Source organism: Alligator mississippiensis, chromosome 2 (assembly GCF_030867095.1).
Source record: "Alligator mississippiensis isolate rAllMis1 chromosome 2, rAllMis1, whole genome shotgun sequence".
In the NCBI taxonomy this organism is placed as follows: Eukaryota; Metazoa; Chordata; order Crocodylia; family Alligatoridae; genus Alligator; species Alligator mississippiensis.
Window position 1 is genome coordinate 293,758,524 of NC_081825.1, and position 22,055 is coordinate 293,780,578.

A 22,055-nucleotide genomic window follows, 5' to 3' on the forward strand; every position below is an offset into this window, starting at 1 on the left:
ATTTAGTTGGGAGAAGAGAAGACTGAGAGGGGATTTAATAGCAGCCTTCAACTATCTGAAGGAGCTAGACTGTTCTTAGTGGTGTCAGATCGCAGAACAAGGAGCAGCGGTCTCAAGTTGAGGCAAGGGAAGTTTAATTTGGGTATCATCAGGAAGACCGTTCTCACTAGGAGGGTAGTAAAATACTGGAAAAGGTTACCCAGAGAGGTGGTGGGATTTCCATCCTTGCAGCTTTTCAAGACCCAGCTAGACAAAGCTTTGGCTGGGATGATCTAGTTGGGGATGGTCCTGCTTTGAGCAGGGGGTTAGATTAGATGTGACCTCTTGAGGTCACTGCCAACCCTAATTTTTTATGATTGTGTGCGCTAGACCCTTGAGCCAGAGATGAGTGGATTGAAACCATACTCTAAGTTGCCTCTTCCCCATTTTAATTGGAGAACTCCTGAATGCAGGGGGGCTGGACCTGATGATCTTGTAAGGTCCCTTTTAGCCCCTAACATCTATGAATCTCCCTTCTTTGTTACTAATGATTTCAGTGTTTTAATGAGTTTCTTAGATCAGCCATGCCTGGGTTGATCATAGCCTTGGCAGAGCACTGAGAAGCTGTTTTTTTAACCTGATCTAGAGTACCATGGAGTGACTTGAGATCCTTCCAAGGGTTGCAAGGGGTGCCACACAATGCACCACACAATGTTAGCACTGTTAGGTGTGCTGGCATGATTCACAAGATAAACCCAGATTTCATATGGAAATCCATAGCTGTGGTCTTCCTGCGTTCTTTGCAAAAGAAAAACTTCTCTATTTCTCTGTAGTTAAAAAAAAAAAAAGTGAAAAGAGCTGGCATTTTCCAAGGGGTGTCATAAATGTGTCCAGGGTGCCTTGAATCTATCCATGGGTGCTTTGAGCAGTGGTTCTCAATCTTTTTAGTTTCTAGAGGAAACAAATCGTAACAGGGTGTTTGTTGATGGGCTTGCAGAAGGATCATTAATGTATGTTCAGTCACTTAGTAGAGCCTTAAAATGCTTAATCTGAGGTTTGAGTTTGAGCCTGTGCAGGGCGGTGGCAGGAGGGGCTGCAGTATGGTGGGTTTTTTTGCTTGCTGACCAAGTACCTTGTGTCTGTCTGTCTATACTAGACCAGCATCTCTACAACGTGGCTCCTGGTCTTTGCTTTTTCCTCTGTGTATTCTCAGATAACGTTACAGTGACTGATCGGTCTTACCTTGCTGGGCTCTTTGCTTGGGGAAGCTATAAAAAGCGCTAGAGATGCTAGAGCAATCTGTTGGATAGAGTTATGACATCTATTTCCATTTGGAGGATGACTGAAACCAAAAAAAAAAAAAAGATGGAGAATTAAAACTTTTTTTTTCCCAATTGTCAAAATTGATTACTTAGACCAGGGGTAGGCAGCCCCTGGCACGGGTGCCAGACTGCGGCATGTGGAGGCATTTTGCTTGGCACATGTACCTCGGGGTGGACGGCAGGGAAGAGACTGGGGCTGCACTGCCACAACAAGGATCAGGCCCCTTACAGTTTCCCCCCCCCACCCCCCAGGTACACCAACATCTTACAAGCTGAGTTTGCGGGTGTTTTTGGCACTGTCCAAAAATATTTTTGACCCCTGACTTAGACATTGTTTTCTCAGGAAAGTGTCTTGTATGTTGGTATGAGTGTTTAAATTCTATTTATAAAAAACTCAAATTGTCATTGGAGCCAAAAATATTATACATTTTTGTAATTGTTATGACCAGAACTTTTACATGGGAGGGGGAGGAAGGGAAGAAGTAAAATAGGACTCTTTCCTTTCACCCGTCAGGCTAGGACTTGGATGATTTACTACTTTGGCACCCTAAAGTACTTGGCTCTCAACTTCCTGTTCAGGAGAAATTGGGAACAAAATAGTTCTTTGGTTAAAGCATAAATAAAATAACACAAGTTTTGGAGATCTGCCTTTGATGTTGGAAGGGTGTTTTTAAATACCATCTTTTAGAAGAGAATTATCATCAAACTGTATATTTCATAAATCTGTGCTTAGTCGGGTAAACTTTTTAAGTTTCTTCCTTTTCCCCTCCTCTCCACCCCAGCCCAACCATGTGTTTACTGTATTTTTTCTTTCAAAAAAATGTTGTTTTCTTCTTCTTTTGAAGGTATCAAATAATGGCAAAAGGTGGATTCTCTACCCTGCTGCCACTCTCCAACAAGCTTGGCATTTAAAAAAACAAGGTGGGACAAATGATTTAATTGGAATTTAAGTGGTGGATACTGGATGTATCTACACATGCAATTAGCATGTAGCAATAAACTCCAGTGTAGCTCACACCAGAGTTTATTGCTTCTGGGCGCAGCGTTTACACGTGTGCCCAGGACTGTAGCGTGTTGAGCTGGGGCAGAGTAGCTCCAGGCTGGCAGGGGGGTCAGCCTGCCCCAGCTCAGTGTGCTGGAGAAGGGTGGCTGGGGCACAAACACGCTAGTGCTGGGCTGGTGGACAGGCAGCTCTGGTCACTGTCCACACATGTGTTTTGGTGTGCTAAATCACTCCACTGTTAGATAGTACTTGTTCTGGACAGTACTACCTTATAGCATAGTTGGTTAATTTTACTGCGTTCTAATAGGGGAGCATGTGTAGACAGTGACACTTTACTGTGGAGCTACTGAGTCAACTCTGCAGTAAAGCGCATGTGTAGATGTGTCCATGGTGTATCAGAAGAACAGCATTACTCCTGGAGTAGCAGAGGTTTGGAAGGAGGGTTTTTTTGTTAGTTTGTTTGTTTGGATTTTTTTTTAAGATCTGTAGCTATGACATGGGAAATGCTGCAGTTGTCCTCGATAAAGTAGATCTTGTTCTGTCATACATTTGATTGTTGCTCATGCTTTATGCATTTTGTTACCAGAACTAACATTGCTAGCTGCTGAAACGATGATTTCCCCCCCTCCTTAGCTGGTGATTTTTTTTTTTTAGGTGGCATTGAAAACACTGGATACAGCTTTCTTGCCCTCATTGCCCTTAAATGATATTTGGAACACAGGGGCTATGATGCTGATGCATTCAGCTCAAACACTGGATGTGGTCCCAGTCCTACACTATACATTTACAAGAGGGGGAAGGAAGTACAGAAAACTAGAAAGGCTTCTAGACTTTATCTGCTCTTGTTTCTGCCTCCCTCTGTTTTTACTTAGGGCAGGGATATGAGTTTCTGAAGTGCTTTATTTGATTAAAAGTTGTTGTTCCTGTTCTCCTCCACCACCTCCTGTGGCCATAATGGTTTCTAAGAAACTCATGGAGAGCTTAGTCATGTACATGTCTCCTTGCTGCGGTTGGTGGGTACATGGTATACCTTCAGGTAGTAATTTGGAATACACAGCTTGCATGGTACTACTACTGGAGAAGATCCTGCTGCTGTAACACTGCATAAAGCAACATCTTTTGTATTTGTACCCAAAAGCTTGCAAAGAAGAATTTTTCCAACTATTTGAGCTGGTCTAATAAAAGATACCGGTTTTACCCAAAGAACCTCGTCTGCCTACATCCTTCATATGCTCTTCAGATCACTAAGGTTAAAAATGTGTGTCCGTCGTCTTTCCTTGAGTCTCTTGGGAAAAGGTATCCTTGGTAGGCTGCTTGCAGAAAAAGACATACTCTTTTGAAATTAACATTTTTACATTGCCTTTTATGAGGGCAACTTGCATCTTAATTTCTTGTAGTAGAGTAATCAGCATGTAGGTGCATGTGAAACTTTTTTGTAGGTTTAAAAAAACAAAACAAATCCACCAAAAGGTGGTTTCACAAGACTAGAAGTAACTGATGAGAAATTGCCGTTCTGAAAAATGAAGGCTGGAGGAAATAACTAGATAACTGCTTAGATTTTTTTTGATCTATTAAATTCTCTTTACTTAATATATCTACACACGCACAGAGAAGGTACTGTAATATGGTACAATTTGTTCTCAAAAAATATATCTTGGCAACAAAGTTTAAATCATACTCCTATCGCTGTTCAGGATTGTTTTTTTCAGTGTTTAAAAGTAATGCTGCATTACTATAAAAGACTTTTTTTCTGTGTAGTTGACAAGCTTTGTAAATAGTTCGTTTTACTACTCCTCCCCCATCCCCATGTTATTTGTACATTGAAATTTTGAGGGCAAGGTATTGTAGTATCTGAAACTGTTTAAAACTGGTTTTTAATTTTTTTTCTCACTTAAACTTTGTAAAATTTGGACTGGTGCTTTTCACCATCTTTATCAGTGATTTGGATTGGGGAGTGAAAAGTTCGCTGGCCAAGTTCGCGGATGACACCAAGTTATGGGGCAGTGTCCCAAGAGATAGGTTGCTGATACAGGCAGACCTGGACAGGCTCGAGAGTTGGGCAGACCAGAACCACATGAAGTTTAACACTTCCAAGTGTAAGGTGCTCCATCTGGGGGCAAATAACCCTCAACATACATACAGGCTCGGAGGTGACAGCGTGACCTGCACCATGGCTGAAAGGGACCTAGGGATAATGATTGACCACCGCATGAACATGAGCCGACAGTGCGGTGTGGTGGCCAGCAGTGCAAGCAACACGCTGGCATGCATCAACCAGTGCAGCTCGTGTAAAACTAAGGAGGAGATACTCCCATTGTACTCAGCGCTGGTGAGACTGCAGGTGGAGTACTACGTCCAATTCTGGGCACCACGCTTCAGAAAGGATATGGAAAAACTTGAGAGGGTCCAGGAAAGAGCAAGGCAAGCCATATGAGGAAAGGCTGAGGGACCTGGGCCTCTTTAGCCTAAAGAAGAGAAGGTTGAGAGAGGACTTGATAGAGGCTTACTGCTATATCAGAGGAGTGCATGAGGAGCTTGGTGAACAACTGTTCACTAGGGCACCCCTGGGGAAGACCAGGACCAATGGACACAAACTCCTGCAAGGCTGCTTCAGGCTCAATTCCAGGAAAAACTCCTTCGCAGTTGGGGTGTCCAGACTTGGACAAAACTCCCTCCAGAGGTGATGCAGTCACCTACCCTGGAGGTTTTCAAGAGGAGACTGGACAGTCACCTGGCTGGGGTCACTTGACCCCAGTTGTCTTCCTGCCTAGAGCAGGGGGGGTGGGACCCGATGATCTGCAAGGTCCCTTCCAGCCCCTCACAATCTATGAAAATGTGATCTACATTACTTTTTTGTATTTAAATCTGTATGCATATAATTGAGCTCATGTTGTGCACAAAACTTTGCAGAAGTGTTAGTCAGTTGTGCTTTCCCTGCATTTTAGGTACTGTTCTGCTAAGAAAATAGTTTTATTCTTTATTATCTGGCAAACACTGTAACAGTACAGCTGGCAACTGGGAGAATATCTTTGGTGGGTGACTTGTTTAGTCATTTATCCTGTGATGATTTGTTTTCTGGTATGCCATTTCCCAGTCTGGCCTTGAGTTCAAACCTGCTGACAAAGTTCATTAATATGTGAAGAGACAGTGGGGAAGAATGGGGCTATATATGACTCAAGTTTGCGGTAAACAGTGAACTTGAGTTTCAGTTTTTCATCATTTCATAGATGCATGTGGATTTCTGAGATAAGGGAATTTAAAATTTCTGCTGCTTATCCAGTAACTGAAATAATAGAGCATCCCATACCCAAATCACTTTCCGTTAGTTCTCAGAAGGAAGGTCCCTTCGGAAAGACCAGGCCACTTTTTCGTATGACTACTTGCAACAGCTTATGCTTTCTGGATCACATCAGTGAGGTATCATCGATTAAATGCAGTCAACATTCAAAGGCATTTTGCTTGGCACGTGTGCGTCTGGGTGGATGGTGGGGAAGGGACCAGGGCTACCCAGCACTAACAGGGATTGGGCCCCTCCTGGCTCTTCCACCCTCTGCCCTGGCATGCCAACATCTTACAAGTTGAAGTTGTGGGTGTTTTGAGCACACTGCCCAAAAATGTTGCCAACCCCTGTACTAGATGTGCCACAAAGACCAGGAACGCTGCACTGCCACTGGCTAGAGTAGATCTTCCTCATACAGGATTGGGGATTAAAAGTGCAGTTTCTCTGGTTTGGGGGCTGATGGGCTACTTTGGTGCCTTGCTTGTGCTGTCTTTACTGCAGCCTACGTACAGTATAGTACATAGTGTCATAGTGCTTGGACACTAGGTCATAGTCCTTTGGAACATACATTGTTTGGAGAAGGAGTTTCTGCTCAAACTAAACTTATTTGTTCACAGGGGATGGTGCAGGCAAAGTGTTTGTATGCAATGTGCTGATTTGCATTTCAAGACTAAGATGGAGAATATCTGTTCCTGGGCAGATATGAAGAATGTCCTTGAATCGAAGTAGGGTCAAGTGGAGTGTCTCTAGCACTCTCTGTCGCGTCCCACCCTAACTTCATGTTTTTGTGATAGCTGCATTGGAGCACAGCCCCTTCAGACTTTCCTCTTCTTCCAAGTTTGTGCCAGAGTTTTGGAGCTACATAATAGGGCTCCATTTCCATCTCTTGCAGCGTCTTCCTGTAGGTGGGGAAGACTGATCATCTTCTCTTTGTGTTTGTGTAAGTTGGATAGGATGGAGCTGTCTCTGCAGCTGTGCAGCATTATGGTATTGATCTGCCCCTTGTTCGTTATCTTCTCTTGAAATCAAGTGCGAGGGAAAGGGCAAAATGGAACAGGTCTCATCCCAGAGAGGCCTATAGCTCGGAGGGGACGAGTCTTCCCTTCCCACCATTCAGAGCTCCTTCTCTTGAGTCAGTTGTTGGCTGCTGAGTATGCAGGCCTGGATCTATCCAAGGAGGTTCCTGCTGTTGACATAGTCCCTACTAGGCCTGGTCAGGTCTCGGGTGGAAACTCACCCGCTCCCATTCCGAGGTCTTCATTTAATGGTGTGGGAAGTTGCTGAACATGAGAGGCTATGGGAGCTTCAGGAGAGTGGGTGGCACTGCAGTGTCTTGCCTAGCAAGAAGGTGATGAGTTCAACAGGTTCAACGAACTTGAAAAAAACAGATGATGTCACATTTAGAGATGCCTAGGAGATTTCAGCCAGGTGAGCAAAACTGAGAAACCTCAGCCTCTGAAAGTGGAACGTGAACTGTATGCTCTCCATGTCTGATTATAAGGACTGCTTTCCTTCTTTTTAAGGATTAATAATTAATTTGTAATGGCTGAACAGAACAATGACAAAAAGCCATTTGATATGATAAAGGCTTATCTTGCTTCTGGATTTGCTTGCTTTTTGCCTTCAGGAAGATAATGGGCTTTCTGTAGCAAGCCTGGCTTTGATTCCACTTAAGTGTTAAAACATTCTCCTCTTTGACCTGAGCATTTGCGTCATGCCAAAGCAATGAAATGGGCAACATATTTCAGCGTCTCGCTTTTTTTCCCTTCTTCTTCTTAATCTTCAAATTTTGTAGCTTCCTTTTAAGGCAAGAGTACAAGACCAGCAGCTGTATCTGAACTCTGCCAGTTTCCCTTTGTAAACTTAGGGAAGCAATTTGACCTCTTTTCCTTGGTATCCTTATAGTCCCAACCAAAAACAATCCTGTAAAGTATTGTGTAAAATACCTTGGTGATCCTCCAGAAGTCATGATTTTTTTTGGAAAACTACCCATTTACTTAGTAACCCTACCTTCCCATCCATGTAAATTGTATCTCAGTAACATGTTCTGTGGACATGATTTGATTTTAATTTGTAAGCTCTGTGCAGTAGGGATTTTTTTGCATGTAACGAATGCATCGTGTACACCTGTGGTACTATGAGTAATTTGAGCAGAACCTTTGAACCGAATATTAAGTTAAAACTCATTTCAGATTCTGATCAGAAACTGAGAATGCCAGATGTGACTAAAAATGGAAGAAACTTAATGAATTGGATTTCAGGCTTTTTTCCAAGATGACTATTGGCAATGTAGTAATATCACAGTATATATAGCAATTGCACTTGGATTTTGGAGTGTAATAAAAAGAAAATAAAGAGGTCCGTATCTGTATCAACTTGAGCAAATATGCTCAGTTTGACAAGCAAAATAGCCGGCTTAATTAACAGCCAGGCCTGCCAACCTAGTTGAAGCTCTGATGGTAGAACAGGGCTTTGCCACTGTATAATAATGAAGGAGGGGTTTGCAGGCGCCTTTAACACCATCCTAATAATGTAATGTTATACAAACATAGCTATTCCAAAAAGCTTGGATGCGCATACATGGATAAAGTGGGCTTTTTTGGCGCTGACATTCAGATGTGTAGGGAGTTTAGCCTTTGGTGACGAGATCAGCAGAATTCACTTTCAGCATCTATTCAGACTTGTGTTTGTGTAAGAAGGTCACTTCTATATTTTGTGTTTATACAAGTAAAAAGAAACTAAACTCTTTCTTTTTTTTTTTTTGCCCCAGAAGCAGTGCTGTGCTGGTTACAGCCTCTTAAATGTTTTTTGTTCTCTAAAATTTTATAGCTAGCCTCTCTCTCTCTGCTAGCCCAAAAGTCTAAATCCCAGAATAACACATTCATCTTCATGTAACCAGAACTGCCACTTCCTCATGTACTATTTCCACTTACAGTATTTAGCATTAAAGCTGTGTTTTGTTCCCAGATATGCAGGTCTTTTAAAACCTGAATTATTCTCTAAAACCAGTTTTGGCCAACTCTTGTTGAAGGGAAATTAGTAAGTGAATAAAAAAAAAAATCCTTAAGCAGGTTAGGCAACACCCTCTCTTCCCATTTCTACTATTCTGCACAAAGACATCAGCCTTAAAAAGATGACCAGCAAAGGGAAGAGTTTGCATTATTCATAAAAGCTCATGCAGAACTTTATTTTTTTTTTACTTTAGGAGCTGTTGAGCCTATTTCTGTCTTATCTCAGATTTCAAGAATTTACATACTTAATTATGGTGAACTATGTGTTGGGAGGTTTTGTTGGGAGGCTTTGATTTTTATTATGTTTAAAGTAATGGACTTTTTTGGTCAACTTGCTCAACTTGTAAGAGTTTCACCTTAGTATCTGAGGGAAAATCTCACATAAACAGATGGTTAAACTTCCATTTTACTAGAGGGAAGTCATATTCGCAGGTAGAGGGAGAGGTGCTCTGAACTAGTAGCCATGGTTTGGTCTTGACTTGTCAGAGTCATAGCCATAAACCAAACTGTCAGCATATGGGTTCTGCTCTCTTTGGTGAGCCTTCATCCAGCATCATCTGTAACTAATGTCTTACCATTTTATCTTATCCTAGTCATCTGATGACCTGGCCGTAATAAATGCCTCTGGTTAGGAGATAATGGATTATAGCTGTATCCTTTACGTGGTCTTTAAAAGCTTCACTCCTCAACTGCTGTCTGGAGTGGGAGGGAGACCCAGCAGCATGTTACTGCAGCACCGTAATTCAGTTATGCCCCCATCTACCACCCACTCCGTTAGCGTTTATCAAAATAATGGCAAGTTTCAAATCTTGGTCTTACACATGATACCAAAAAATCCCTTTATTGATTTTTAACATCATTGTTCCGCTGGTTCAATAATTTCAGTTTTGCAGGGACTAACTTCCATGAACATGGCCTAGAGCTGTGGTATCTACCCCTGCAGGAACTAAAATGCCACAAATCTCTCCTTCTTCAGCATCACATACTAAGCTCACTGCTTTGACCTGGTCTTGACACAGGCCACAGAACAGAGCGGCTTATGCTTCCTTGCCCTGTTTTTCCTCCGAGGGGTGGAGGAAAGGGAGACATCTCCACAAAACAGAAGTTGATTAGCATGAGCCTCCTTCCAAAGCCCGTTGACTTCACTGGTCTTTGGTTTAATCCTCATGCTTGCAAACCACTTGGGTACCATGGTGATAAGCCCAGTAAAGGAACCTAATTAACTTAAAATAAAGGGGAAGAGGAAACATGGAAAGGGAGCCTACATATGTGAAGGGGAAGAGAGGGCTTTTACATAAATAACACATTTGACACTTGGGGGGAAGGGGGGATTAGGGTTAGGGGGCTGCTTGCCCACATGCACTAACATCAAGTAGGACCTGAATGTGTCTGTGTGTGTATATGCATGTGTGTGCATGTACAGGGTTTTTAAATACCCTGTATTCAGCTGATTTTTAAGTAGATGTTTGTTCCACTACCATATAATAACCCTCCGCACCCCTTTAATTAAGAAGCATTGATTAGAAATGACACTTGAGATGCAACTGGAAAATATCACCTAGGGAGTGCTGTAGGTAGCAGTGTCCTCTGCCAGTTTGGGCCACTTGTGATCAACCTTTTGGCCCTGCAAGCAGGATTGCAAGCTGGATTCCTCGTAGTCAGGACTTTGGCAGCCGGGGAGTGGTGGCAGCATTAATTTCTGCTGCTTGGAAGCTGTCACAATTAATCCTGCCCCTGTTCCCCTACTGCCAGATTTCCAGAACTGGGCAGCCTCATGGCCTGGATGTTGAGCACTACTGGCTGAGGCCAATCAAGGACATAAGCCAGGTGTCGTGGCCTTCACAGGCTGTGCTGTCTGCTGAGTGAATTGCAGCTTCTCCCTGCTCAGAGTAAACTTAAGGGGCGCTGGGGACCGGCTCTAAAATCTCCAGTCTGTCAAAATCTGCCACTAATAGGCAAGGGGAGTCCCTTTCCTTATAGCCACTGGATCTCTCTGTGCTCCCTGTTCACCTTTGTGACGCGCAGCGTGGCAAAAAAGTCTGTGAAACGAGGGGGAAGCCAAGCACTCGTGTGCATGACCTTGGTTTCAGTGTCTCCCTGGCCATCTCTGAGACTTGAAGACCCAAGGCAGCCTCTCTCCCCTAGGAAAGCATTTGTTTGTGAAAATCTACTAGCACTGCTCTCAGCAGGCTTTTCCATTTCACAATGGCAATGAATGCTTTTCTGCGAAGTGTGTGGCATGTATATTATGTTTTGGATATTTTTTTTGTAGTGACAAACTGAGGAATCTCCTGAGCAATCAGTCTCTCAAGGGGCACAGCTGTCCATACACTTCTCCTTCTTAGGAGTCAGTCATCTATGCAGACAGCTGTAGTAGGCCTGTGCTCACATGAGCCGGCTACAGAGCTTTCTCTTAGCTGTCCTTCAGCAAAGACCTCCCCGGGAAGATTGTCATTCAGGTGAAGCTGCTCAGACAACTGCCAGCCTTCTCAAAGTTCGAGCCATTTGGATGGTGGTTGCCACAGATCCCAAACCAAGGGATGGAGAGCTCACGCAGGGACAAAAAATGGTTTCGGAGGTCTGATCGAAACAAGAGCAAGAACAGCATACATTCAGCAAGGGTTCAGGGCCATCTAATATGATAGCAAGCCTCTGCTGCTTGCATATCTGACTTCTCTGAGGTGCTCATAAAAAATAACATCTCGGCCATGTCCTGTGTCAGCACGATCTGCAGTCCTTCAAAGAGAAGCTCACTTGGGCAGTCAAGAATTGGCAGGCCACTGTCTGCTCACTTCCAAGGGAAAATGGATTTTATGACTGAGTTCAGTCAAAAAATTGCCATCCAGTGTGGGAACTGCACCCATAGATGTTCCAACTGTTGGTAAAGGATTTGATTTCCTATAAGTGATGCTGTTTTTGTTTTGTTTTTTTCTCAACTGAATCGCAAGGTTTGTGTTCAGATGGGAGCTGCTTGCAGTAGTGCTATATAGTAGCAGGAAAAAGTCAATCCTTTTAGTATCTCTGACCATGTTGGTTCCCTTTGTGCCCTCTATGAAAGAACACCACTAGGAAAAGTGCAGTGGCATGCATCTATGGACCACGCAACAGATTAAGAACAAGAATTTAATGCCTAACCCCCAAAGTTATTTCGTTAAGTAACAAGACTCATGTATGCAACACATCCTGAATGGCGGTTAATCAAGGAAGGCTGGGGCCGTTAATTACAACTCGGAGTTTAATTGATTTGAATTTCTTACTGTGTAGGCAGACTGTCCCCTTTATCAGTAGGAAAATGAAATGTTTTCTAAGCAAAAACTAGTGTCCAGAGGCAGTTTAGGATGTGGAAGTGTCTCGATGGATAAGATTCACAAAGCACTTGCTTTGTCCTAGGGTTAGATTTTGCCTCCCACTAGGGTTGCAGGGACTAGAGATCCAGGATCTGTGGACCTTCTTTATTGTGCCAAGAAAGGGAACTCTTGAGTAAGGCACCGATGAAGCGTTTCTATATTAATGTAGCTTTAAGCAGTATTTCTGCTCCTAACTTTAGTATCTCTGCCACAATCTTTTTTTCCTTCAGCAAGTAACTCTGTAAATGGCACCCCCCCCAAAAAAAAACAAAAAACCCCCAAACCCCCCAAAAAGCTCACGTGTGATATCATGGAAAACGTGATGCCTGTAGGATGAAAGGGAACTTGTTGATTTGTTAAGCAGCTGTTAGAGGTAAAATTGTTGGGTGGTTCTACAAGGGGATAGTTAAACCTATTGGCTTGTGTTATAGCACTTTGCATCTTACTATGAAGTGTTGAAGGAAACCCCCCTAACCAGGACTCTTGCATGAGCATTCAAACACTTTTTCTAGGAAGGATTGACTGCTGGACTACCTGTCCTTACAGGGACAGGAGTAGCAGGTTTATAGTAAACTCTGTAGAGTTCTTTAGCAGGTCTTCAGATATGGGGGATTTTTTTAATAGTTTTTGCTGGTACAATAAGCTAGCTAAGAATGAGTTCAGATTTAAATCCATTCTCCATTCAGATGGTAATTGGGGGTAGTATGCATAGTGCTAATAGATGTACCCAAGAGCCATTTTTAAAGAGTGAAATTTTAACCAGTGCTTTTCTGTTGATAGGCAAAACAGGGACAACATTACATTTGTATGGTAGAATAATTGAATCAGGTCTTAAAAACCTCTAGGGATGGAGAGTCCACATCCTCTCCAGATTATAGTCCACTGTTACCCCCAGTGCAGGGCTGCTTCTTAGCCAGTCGGTCGCCAGCCCTGGGATTGTTCTGGCCTGAGTGCAGGGCTTTGTAGTGGTCTTTACTGAACTTTATGAGATTTCTTTTGGTCCAATCCTCCAATTTGTCTAAATCACTCTGAATCCTAGCCCTACTACTCCCCCAAGCTTGTTGTCATCCATGAACTTGCTGAGGGTGCACTCCATCCCGTCTTCCAGGACGTTGATGATGATACTGAACAAAACTGGCCTGAGGACCAACCCCTTGGGTACTCCTCTTGAGGCTGGCTGCTAAGTAGAAATGGAGCCATTGATTGCTTCCCTCTTGAACCTGACAATCCAGTCAGTTTTCTATCCACCTTAGTCTGTTCATCCAACCTGGATTTCCTTAGCTTGCTTGCAAGAATGTTGTGGGAGACGGTATCAAAAGCCTGGGTGAAGTCGAGGTAAATCATGTCTGCTGGTCTCCCTGCCTCCACAGAGTCAGTCGCCTCATCATAGAAGGCAATCAGGTTGGTCAGGCGTGACTTGCCCTTCCTGAGTCCATGCTAACTGTTCCTAATCACCTTCTCCTCCTCCAAGTGCTTAGAAATGGATTGCATAAGGACCCTGCTCCATAATTTTTCTATGGGCTGAGGTGAGGCTGACCGGTCTGGAGTTTCCCGGATCCTCCTTGTTCCCTTTCTTAAAGATGGGCACCGTTTGCCCCTTTTCTAACATCTGGGACCTCTCTCAGTTGCCACGAGTTTTCAAAGATAATGGCCAGCACCTCTGCAGTCACATAGGTCAACTCGTGATGCACCCAAGGGTGCAGAAGGTGAACTCATACGTGTCCAGCTTTTCTAAATGGTCCCTAACCTGTTCTTTCACCACTCCTGGCTGCTCACCTCCTCCCCAGACTGCTGCCCGCTGCAGTAGTTTGGGAGCTGACCTTGCCTGTGACAACTGAGCTAAAAAGGGATTGAGCACTTCAGCCTTTTCCACATCATCTGTCACTGGGTATTTCCCCCATTCAGTACTGGACCCACATTTGACCTAATCTTCCTCTTGTTGCTGGCATGCTTGTAGAAACCTTTATTACCCTTCACGTCCCTTGCTAGCTGCAATTTAAATTGTGGTTTGGCCTTCCTGACTTCATTCCTTCATGTCCAAGCAATACTCTTATACTTCTCCCTAGTTGTTTGTCCAAATTTCCACTTCTTGTAAGCTTCCTTTTTGTGCATTGGCTCACGGAGGAGTTCCCTGCTAAGTGCTGCTGTGTGGCAGCACTTCCATGGCAGACTAACGTGCCCTAATGCAGGGTGTGTTTCTTCCTCCTTCCTTCCCCTGGTCCTTTACTCATTGATGTTCTGAGATATTTGGCAGGCATGAAAAAGCGTTGTGTGTGGCTTTCTGTTTGTTTTGTTTTTTGTCTGATGAACTAAAACCTGCTTCAGAGTAGTTGCTTTTAAAGTCTGCGGTGGAAACAACCTGAAGTGGCATTTCCTCCTGATGTAATAAATCTGGCTTTCCTAGCTGCAGAGGTGAATTACTTAACATACTCCTTAAATTAGGGTTTAGAGTGCTAATCCTAAATCTTGCACAACCGAACTGTATCTGTGCCTGAGTTTTAAATGCCAACCAGTGTGTGGTAATGAGCAGCCCCACCCTGTGCACACACCAGCAAGATTGTGGCTTTTCTATTAGTCCATTTTCAAAAGGAGAAAAACTGGAGGTGTTCCCTCAACAGAAGGCCTTCCAGCAATAGAAGATCTCTTTAGACTAGTCTTGGGTGTAAATAAAAAACCAAGCAAATAAGCAGTAGTTTTGATGTTGCTATCCTGAATAATAGACTTCAACCACTTCTCTAATTCTGAATGGTAGTTGTTGCAGTGTGTACTTACTATTTCTGGTATTGCCCAGAAATACTTTATCAAGTTGGAAAGGACCAGTTTTTCCACTGTGAAAGGGGATGTTGCTGACCTAGGAGTCTGCCTCACTTTTGTTAAGAAAGCTGTGACAAGTCCTGGCTTGTTGTACAAACTATTGTTTGCTGCAGGGACATGTTTGGCTGAGTTATTATCAACTTGCAGTGGACTACAGCAGGGTTTCCCAAAGTATGGTATGTGTGCCCTTGGGGGTACGCAAGACATTGAGGGGGGGGGGTACACAGGAGAAATTGGGTAGTGGTGGGTTTAATTTTCATAATTGGCATTTCAGGGGTTAAAATATAAAATGTATGCTGGTAGGGGTACACAGGGGGCTGGTAAATCTGGAAGGCGGTATACAATAAGAAAAATTTGGGGAACCCGTGGACTATAGATTATAGCCACACTATACATGGGTGAGGGCATTTTTTCAGTTCAATTTCTAGAAAGGGCAAACCTCTCCTTTCCGAAGACACAACTCTGCAGTGGAGTTTACATCAACAATATGTAGTTCTGCGCAAAAGCTTTTGCTTATCTTGGTGGAATTGGTTCCTTATGAAGAGTGTTTGTCTACTAGCCTACATAAAATAAATTCAGAAGCTCAATGTTATAGACATAGTAATGGTATACAATGCTTGTATGCTACTCCATATTTAAGGTACAAAAAAACTGGCTAATTACAACTTGCTTGTGGGATAACCATAGCTTGGGGGAGGTGGGGGGGGAGGGGTCACTGGTACCCATGGCTGTGAAGTGCTTTCTTTTTTCTGTCTTTGCAGTCCTTGCTCTGACAGTGACTTTAAGGTTGTCGACAGAAGCTGCTCTCTTTACAATTTAAAGAGCTTTATTGTCATGACTTAACAGGAGTGCATGGCTTCACAGCACTTTAAAAATGGGTATAGTGCTTTAAATTAACCCTTGTTCAAAAAGGTATTAAATTTGAAGCGCTGTATTTTAACAGAGAGCGTTGGTGCTGCCCTCCTGCCTGGCTGGAGACCCTGCTCTCTCCTGACACAGTACATTTGGGAAGGGCCTATGCAGTCCTGGATGAGTCAGGGAAGGTGTGTGTGTGGCTGAGAAGGTGTGGTACAGGATGGGACTCATCAAACATCCACAGATCGCGGAGCCCCAGAGCAACCACAGCTGGGAGCTTGGCATAGCACCTGGGCATTGCCTGGGGGGGATCCAGGGCTGGAATGGCATCTCTTTCCCCCCCCAGCTCCCCCTACCCCACTTCTGCCAGCCCCCATTTCTCTTTCTGTGCCCCTGCTGTTCCCTTGCTCTGTGCCCAGCTCCACCCTCTCCACTGGTCTGCTGCTGTCTCAGTCCCTGCAGCCCCAGGAGGCTGTGGAGCCTCCTAGCCTGCAAAGTGCAGGGAGGCTCAGAGCAACCCCCGCCCCCCTCCCCCCCTTTATAGAGCTCAAAAAATGCTCTAAATCACAAGTGGACAGAGCACTACCCTGTACATACCCTAGGTTGGTTTTTGGGTGCAGTTCAAGTATCCAAACCTGTTTATGGCTTTGATGCTTTATATTTGAGACTACCTGCAGTTCAGTACCACTGATCTTTGAAGTGATGGAAGTGGTGCTAACACAGAAGCAGAATTCATATCCTGCAAGATCAGATGATACAGTTCTAACAAGCAGCATAGTTCAAGTAGGTCTCTAGCAAATTCTGACACTAGGAAACTTTGAGAGAATAGTGTGGATACATCTTTTTTAGGCCACGTTTTTTCTTTTGTCTTGTTTTCCTCTGACACCTTCTGGCATCTCAGAGATTTTTAGGGAACTTCAGATAATAGCGTGTGAGCAGGAAGTTTTTGCTTAAAGTGCCTTTGGCTCTGGAATGTGCTGCATACTAATGCTACAGAGCCCACGGGCTCTAGGCTTTTAATGGGTTTAAAAGGGTTTTCACTTTCTGTAGGTTGGTTACTCATAGTTTGACAAATTTCATATTTCAGACATTGATGTGGTAGAGGCAGGGTTTTCAACCTGCAAGTTGGGGTATGGCCTTTGTGGTCAAAAAGTGTGGACCTTGGTGGGGGAAGAGTGGAGGGGACCTGAGACCACTCTGGTTGCTGTTGAATCAGGGTGGACCTACAGAGCCATGAAGCCTAGAAGCTGCATTGGTTTCTGTGGGGCAGGGTTATAGCTATTGCCATGGTCATCCCTCTACCTCTAGCTCTTATCTAACTGTTCTTTTTTTTCTTCCTCTTCCTCCTCCTCATGGTTCTGCAGGAACTGGGGCTGCTGTGCTTGCACCAGCTTGGAGAAGACCCTAGCAATTGTCTAGTACTGGACTGCAGGAAAAAATGAACCAGGGAAGGAGAAGCAGAATTACCCTCCCACCGCATCCCATGTAATAAGAAACAAGGATAGCCCAGTCACTAATAGGAGGGAAGTTGAAATAGGAACACAGAAAGGGAACTAAGGAGAGGGGCTGCTTCTGCTGCCTCATAAATATCCAACGTGGGAAGAAAGGTGAATGCACCTTCTGAACAAGAATGCACGAGTCTGGTGGAGTTCAGGCCTGAGCATGCAGGGTGGGACTGGGGAGGGCTCCATTAGTGAGGAAGGGAGATCCCTGTGTTTGTCTGGAAAGGATCTTGGGTATTTGAGGTGGTTCAGTTGCCGGTATCTCAAGCTTTAGGTAGTGGTGGTGAACAGTGTGGCCTACCAGGACAGCTGCAGGATTGCGTGTGCAGCCCCCAGGGTGAACACACCAAGAACTTCTGGCCTAAAGAAATGTGGGATAGGTTTAGATAGTAACTATTACCTATGGCCAAGAAGGAGATTCCCTGCATTCATATAACATTTATGTACATTTACTAACCTGCTTCTGATCTATTTTCCAGAGCTAGAGGCAAAAGACAAGCTGCAGCTCTAAAAGTAAAGCATAACAAATGCTTTCTCCTTTCTGACTGCAACTCTGGCTTTAGGTTTTAAATGAAAGATATTCTTTTCAGCCCTTCAGGTGCACTACAGTGTTTAAAATTAAATAGATTCTCTGCCTCCAGAATAAGTTTTGATAGAAGGCTGCAGTCAGAAACACTCCTACAAATTAAAATACTAAGATTACCACTCTGAGCTATTCCAGTACTTTAGGGAAAGAAAACTTTTTGTAGCATTCTGACATGTGGCAGTAAACTTGCTTTTTTCCTTACAGCTGTATAGCTTGTCATTTAAATATATACATATAATTTTCATGAATTTGCCTAATCTGACTAGAAGAATTGGAGGAATAATGTGAGCAAAGCAAAGTGTTTTTGCAGATGATGGTATAAAAAGATGTAACCGTTTTCAAAGGCCTCTGTCTTAGACAAAATCTAATACACAGGTACTTAACATTTGCAAAATGAAAGTGTGAAAATTCATATGAAATTAGCCTTTACAGAAGTTGTAGACTCTTCATCACTGGAGGTGTTGAAGAAGAGGTTGGACAGCCACTGGTCAGAGATGATGTAGGTGTAGCGATACCTATGTTTTACCATGGGTATTTCCTGTGCTTCTGGGCTTTCCTGGTTGCTCCTTTTCCTCTCCCTCCCCCCCTCCCCCACTTTTTTCCTGCTGTATGTGTCAGGATTTTTTTTAAGCCTCCCAAGATGCATTGGGTGCTGGCTACAGCTAAGGTCAGGGACTTCAACTGGGGTGTGCTGATGCTCCTGCTAGGAGCAAAGCCAGATGTTCCTGGCTAGAGGGCCTTGCCCCTCCATTCAGGGTCAGACCAATCGCCATATTTGGGGTTAGGAAAGAATTTTACCCTGTGGTCAGCGTGGTATGACGGCGGGGGCTCCCTGTAGCAGGGAGCATGGTCCTCAGCCCAGGACCTCTTGCGTTTATATTGACAATATTTCATAGAAGCAGGATGTTGACTGCCATTGTTCCCCTGCTTTACCTGTGGCCTGTTAGGGTGTTAGGTCTATGCTGGATCAGGGTGGACCATAGTTTTATGCAGAGTTTAGATTATGGTTGTATAGGATGGTTTGGATAGGGATGATCCTGTTTCAGGCAGGGGGCTGGACTAGATGACCTCTGGAGGTCCCTTCCAGCCTTACTTCTGTATGACTTCTAGGACTGCTACTTGATATAGAAGCCACATTCTTCTATATCACTCTTTGTTTCCAACTTAGACTAGTAGGATCTAGAAAAACTTAAAATACAGAATATTAGCTTCATTTCTAACTCCTCCTGAAATCATATGTTATTGGTTACTTCAAAGAAAACTAGCATTTGAGAAGGCAAGTTAAAACCTGCCTGCATGTTTTACAAGCATGTTGTTTGCAGGGTGAGACTGTAGAAAGCTCTCCTGCAAAGCATCAAAACTCTCCAGAGTTGGAAAACACTAGAATCTAAGGTTGTCTGTACATTTAGTTGTGTGTCTCTTCTGTGTACGTGTGCTCTAGTCTTGCATGTTTGTGCTATGTGTTTCTGCAAGGCCTTGTCTTACTTGACTGTCAAGAAAGTGTGATTGTTGAAAGGCAGCTTATTGAATGTGTAGGCCAAAACTTTTTCACACCATCTAAACCCTGCACTGAATTCAGTTTTTAAGCCAGAAGGCAGGGCAGAGTAGTACCTCAGACACTAACTAGTTCAAAGATGCATAAGCTTTTGTAGGCAACAGCTGCTTAACGCTGTTTTGCTTAGCACTATCTGGCCATAATGCTCATTTGAAATTGATACCTGGTTCCACTTAGCACTCTGCGAGTTTTGTTATAATGCTCCTGGTCGCTGTCTTAGATCATTAAAAACACTTGCAGTTGCCATCTTGGGTTGTCAGATACTTTTGGTTTTGCTTAACACTCGGTTTTTCAGGAACCAATTAAGAGCAGGGGTTGCCTGTACTTCATCACATGTTATGGATTAATTCAGTTCTGTCAGTTTAATTCCTGAGCTGATCATAAACCTAATGTACAAGTATTTTACAAACCCTAATAAATCCTTTTCATACCACTTCTTTGTGGTAAGGTGGTATTACCCTTTTTTTTATATACTAGTAGAAGGAACCGAGTTAAACTGGAGTTCAACTGAAAAGGGCCCACCAACTTGTAGGGATCTAGCTTTTAGATTAAACGTTTAGAGGAGTTTAAAAGTTCCTGTGACTTCACTTGCATTTATGCACTGCTGCAAAGCAGGCCCCAGCTGTCTCGAGTGGGGTACCCAGCAATAAGACAGTGAACCCCTGTGAAGTTTTGTTTTTTTTATGCAACTTGCCCAGTGCTACGTAGGAATTTGATGGCAGAGGCAGGGGTAGAGCCAGTTCTCCAGGGCACCATTTAGCATCCTTAACCATGCGACCAACCTTCCTGCCTCACTTACTATGCGCCTTTTGAGAGCTAAATCAATTAAAGCAGAGAATAAGGCAGCTGCCTGATTTTCTACACGCGCTTACTTATTCCTTGCATTATCCATCTGTTGCCTAAACTAAGGCTCTGACTGGGAAAGTACATCTACTTTCCAGTGAGCCTTGTTATAAAAGACTTGGTTGTAACCTGATCTGTGGAGTGACTGCTGCCTTCCCATGAGGCTCAGTTGAAATGATTTAGCCTCTTGGGGGGGGTAGGGGATGGGGACTGGACCACTTAAATCATTTGTATAAATTAGTTTTCAAGGGTCTCCGGAATTTTGTACTTTTTAGCTTTTCTAAGGATACTAGTCAACTTCCAGCTCTCCTTCCATCTCCCTCCTTCCTTGTCTTCCTTATTATGCTAGCAGGCTGTCCTTGGAAAGTGAAGCTGTAGAGAATGAATGTCCCTGACTGCAGAAAATGAGACAATTTTCTATTCAAATTTGTAAATTGAACTACTTTAGTAATTTGTCAAGATGAGTAGGTATGAAATCTGCATGAGCAAGAAGGGATGGCATGTGGGACAGCATCTGTCACTTGCACAGACAACCTTGGGAGACGCATTTATAAAGCACTTATGGGAACTCGCAAGCACGTTGCAGTGTGTGCCAGGACTGCAATAAGAAAACGGTTCTTCACCAGAGGTTTCGGGGAAGATGGGGGAAACTTGAAGCTTGCGCTTTCCAGGGAAATCCTCTGTAAGCCATGTAGGGCATGAAAAAAACAGATTCTTCCTCCTGAGCTGGATCTGGGCACAGTGGCATGGAGCGAGCAGCAGCGGCATGAGGGTTAACATGGCTTACTCGTCCCCAGCAGGGCTTTGTACATGGGAGTCTGGTGGCAGGCCCTACCCCTTCCCAACCTCACCACCAAATTCCTGGCCCTTCCAGGGGCTCCATGGGCCAGGTGAAGGACCTCTTTGAGTCAGAGCTGGCCTGCAGAATGGCTCTTTGACATCCTTGTTCTCAGTGCTTGTTAGGAGCTTATGAAAAGCCCTGACTTCAGAGAACAGATTGCATCCGTTTCTAATGAGACTTGTGATCTGAAGTCACTTACAGATCCTGCTTAACACACAGCTATCTCTTGATGGCTCATGGAAGAAGGGAGAAACACCTGCTTTTAAAGATTCCAATATTTGCAATGTTCAGAAATGATAAATTGTACCCTGAGCACAGAAAAACTCGAATTGGTTGGAAAACCAGATAATTGTTTCATTGTAGAGGTCAGACAGCGTTTCCCTACTTCAGTGGTTCTCAGCCTTTTTATGCTCCTGGATCTCATGGTATCCAGTGGGGCTGTGGTGTCCCTGTTAAGAACAACTACTCTAGTTCCTACAACCAACCTTCTTAGAGGTGGTGTAATCAATTGCTGCCCTTTCTTAGTGTTAGGTAAGTATTGATATTGAAAAGATTGATAAGGAACTTGCTAAGTACTGCATAATTGTCAACTCGAATCAACTCTTGTTGAAACTCTTTAGAAAACGAACCTGCATAGATTGGTTTTCTTTTTGTTTCAGGGCATGATTCTTCCTGCTGTATGATCTTTATGATATGCTGTGACAGTTTTATGAGCATTTTTGCTGCTTTCTCTTGCTCTTTCCCAGGCTAACTTTTTGTTTTGTTTGTAGGTACAATGGCTCCCTGCCTAATGGTGACAGAGGACGTAGGAAAAGCAGATTTGCTCTCTACAAACGACCCAAGGCTAATGGAGTCAAACCTAGTACTGTTCATGTGATTTCTACACCCCAAGCATCCAAGGTATGTGGCTGTTGGAGAGCTTTCTCCTCCTGACATCTTGACTGAAGATACAATATTAGTAGTGTACTTGCCCCCCTTTTTTGTGCTTCATTGCCATTTCGGTTGTTCTTGGTGTTCAGAATCAGTGAAAGAGCCTGATGAGAAATCTTCATTGTCTCCTCTTTCTGGTGATACTTGCTCTGATTAAAACTTGAAAGCTGCCTTTGAAAAGAATTTT

General features: G+C 43.7%; 1 protein-coding gene across 1 annotated transcript in view; it reads left to right on the forward strand.

The window, feature by feature from the left end:
- PELI2 (pellino E3 ubiquitin protein ligase family member 2) overlaps positions 1–22,055 on the forward strand; it is a 123,691-nt gene that overhangs the window by 19,993 nt on the left and 81,643 nt on the right. The window contains exon 2 of the mRNA XM_059723345.1: positions 21,709–21,838. Coding sequence (XP_059579328.1) covers positions 21,709–21,838 — 130 coding nt within the window. The remainder of the gene's footprint in view (positions 1–21,708; positions 21,839–22,055) is intronic.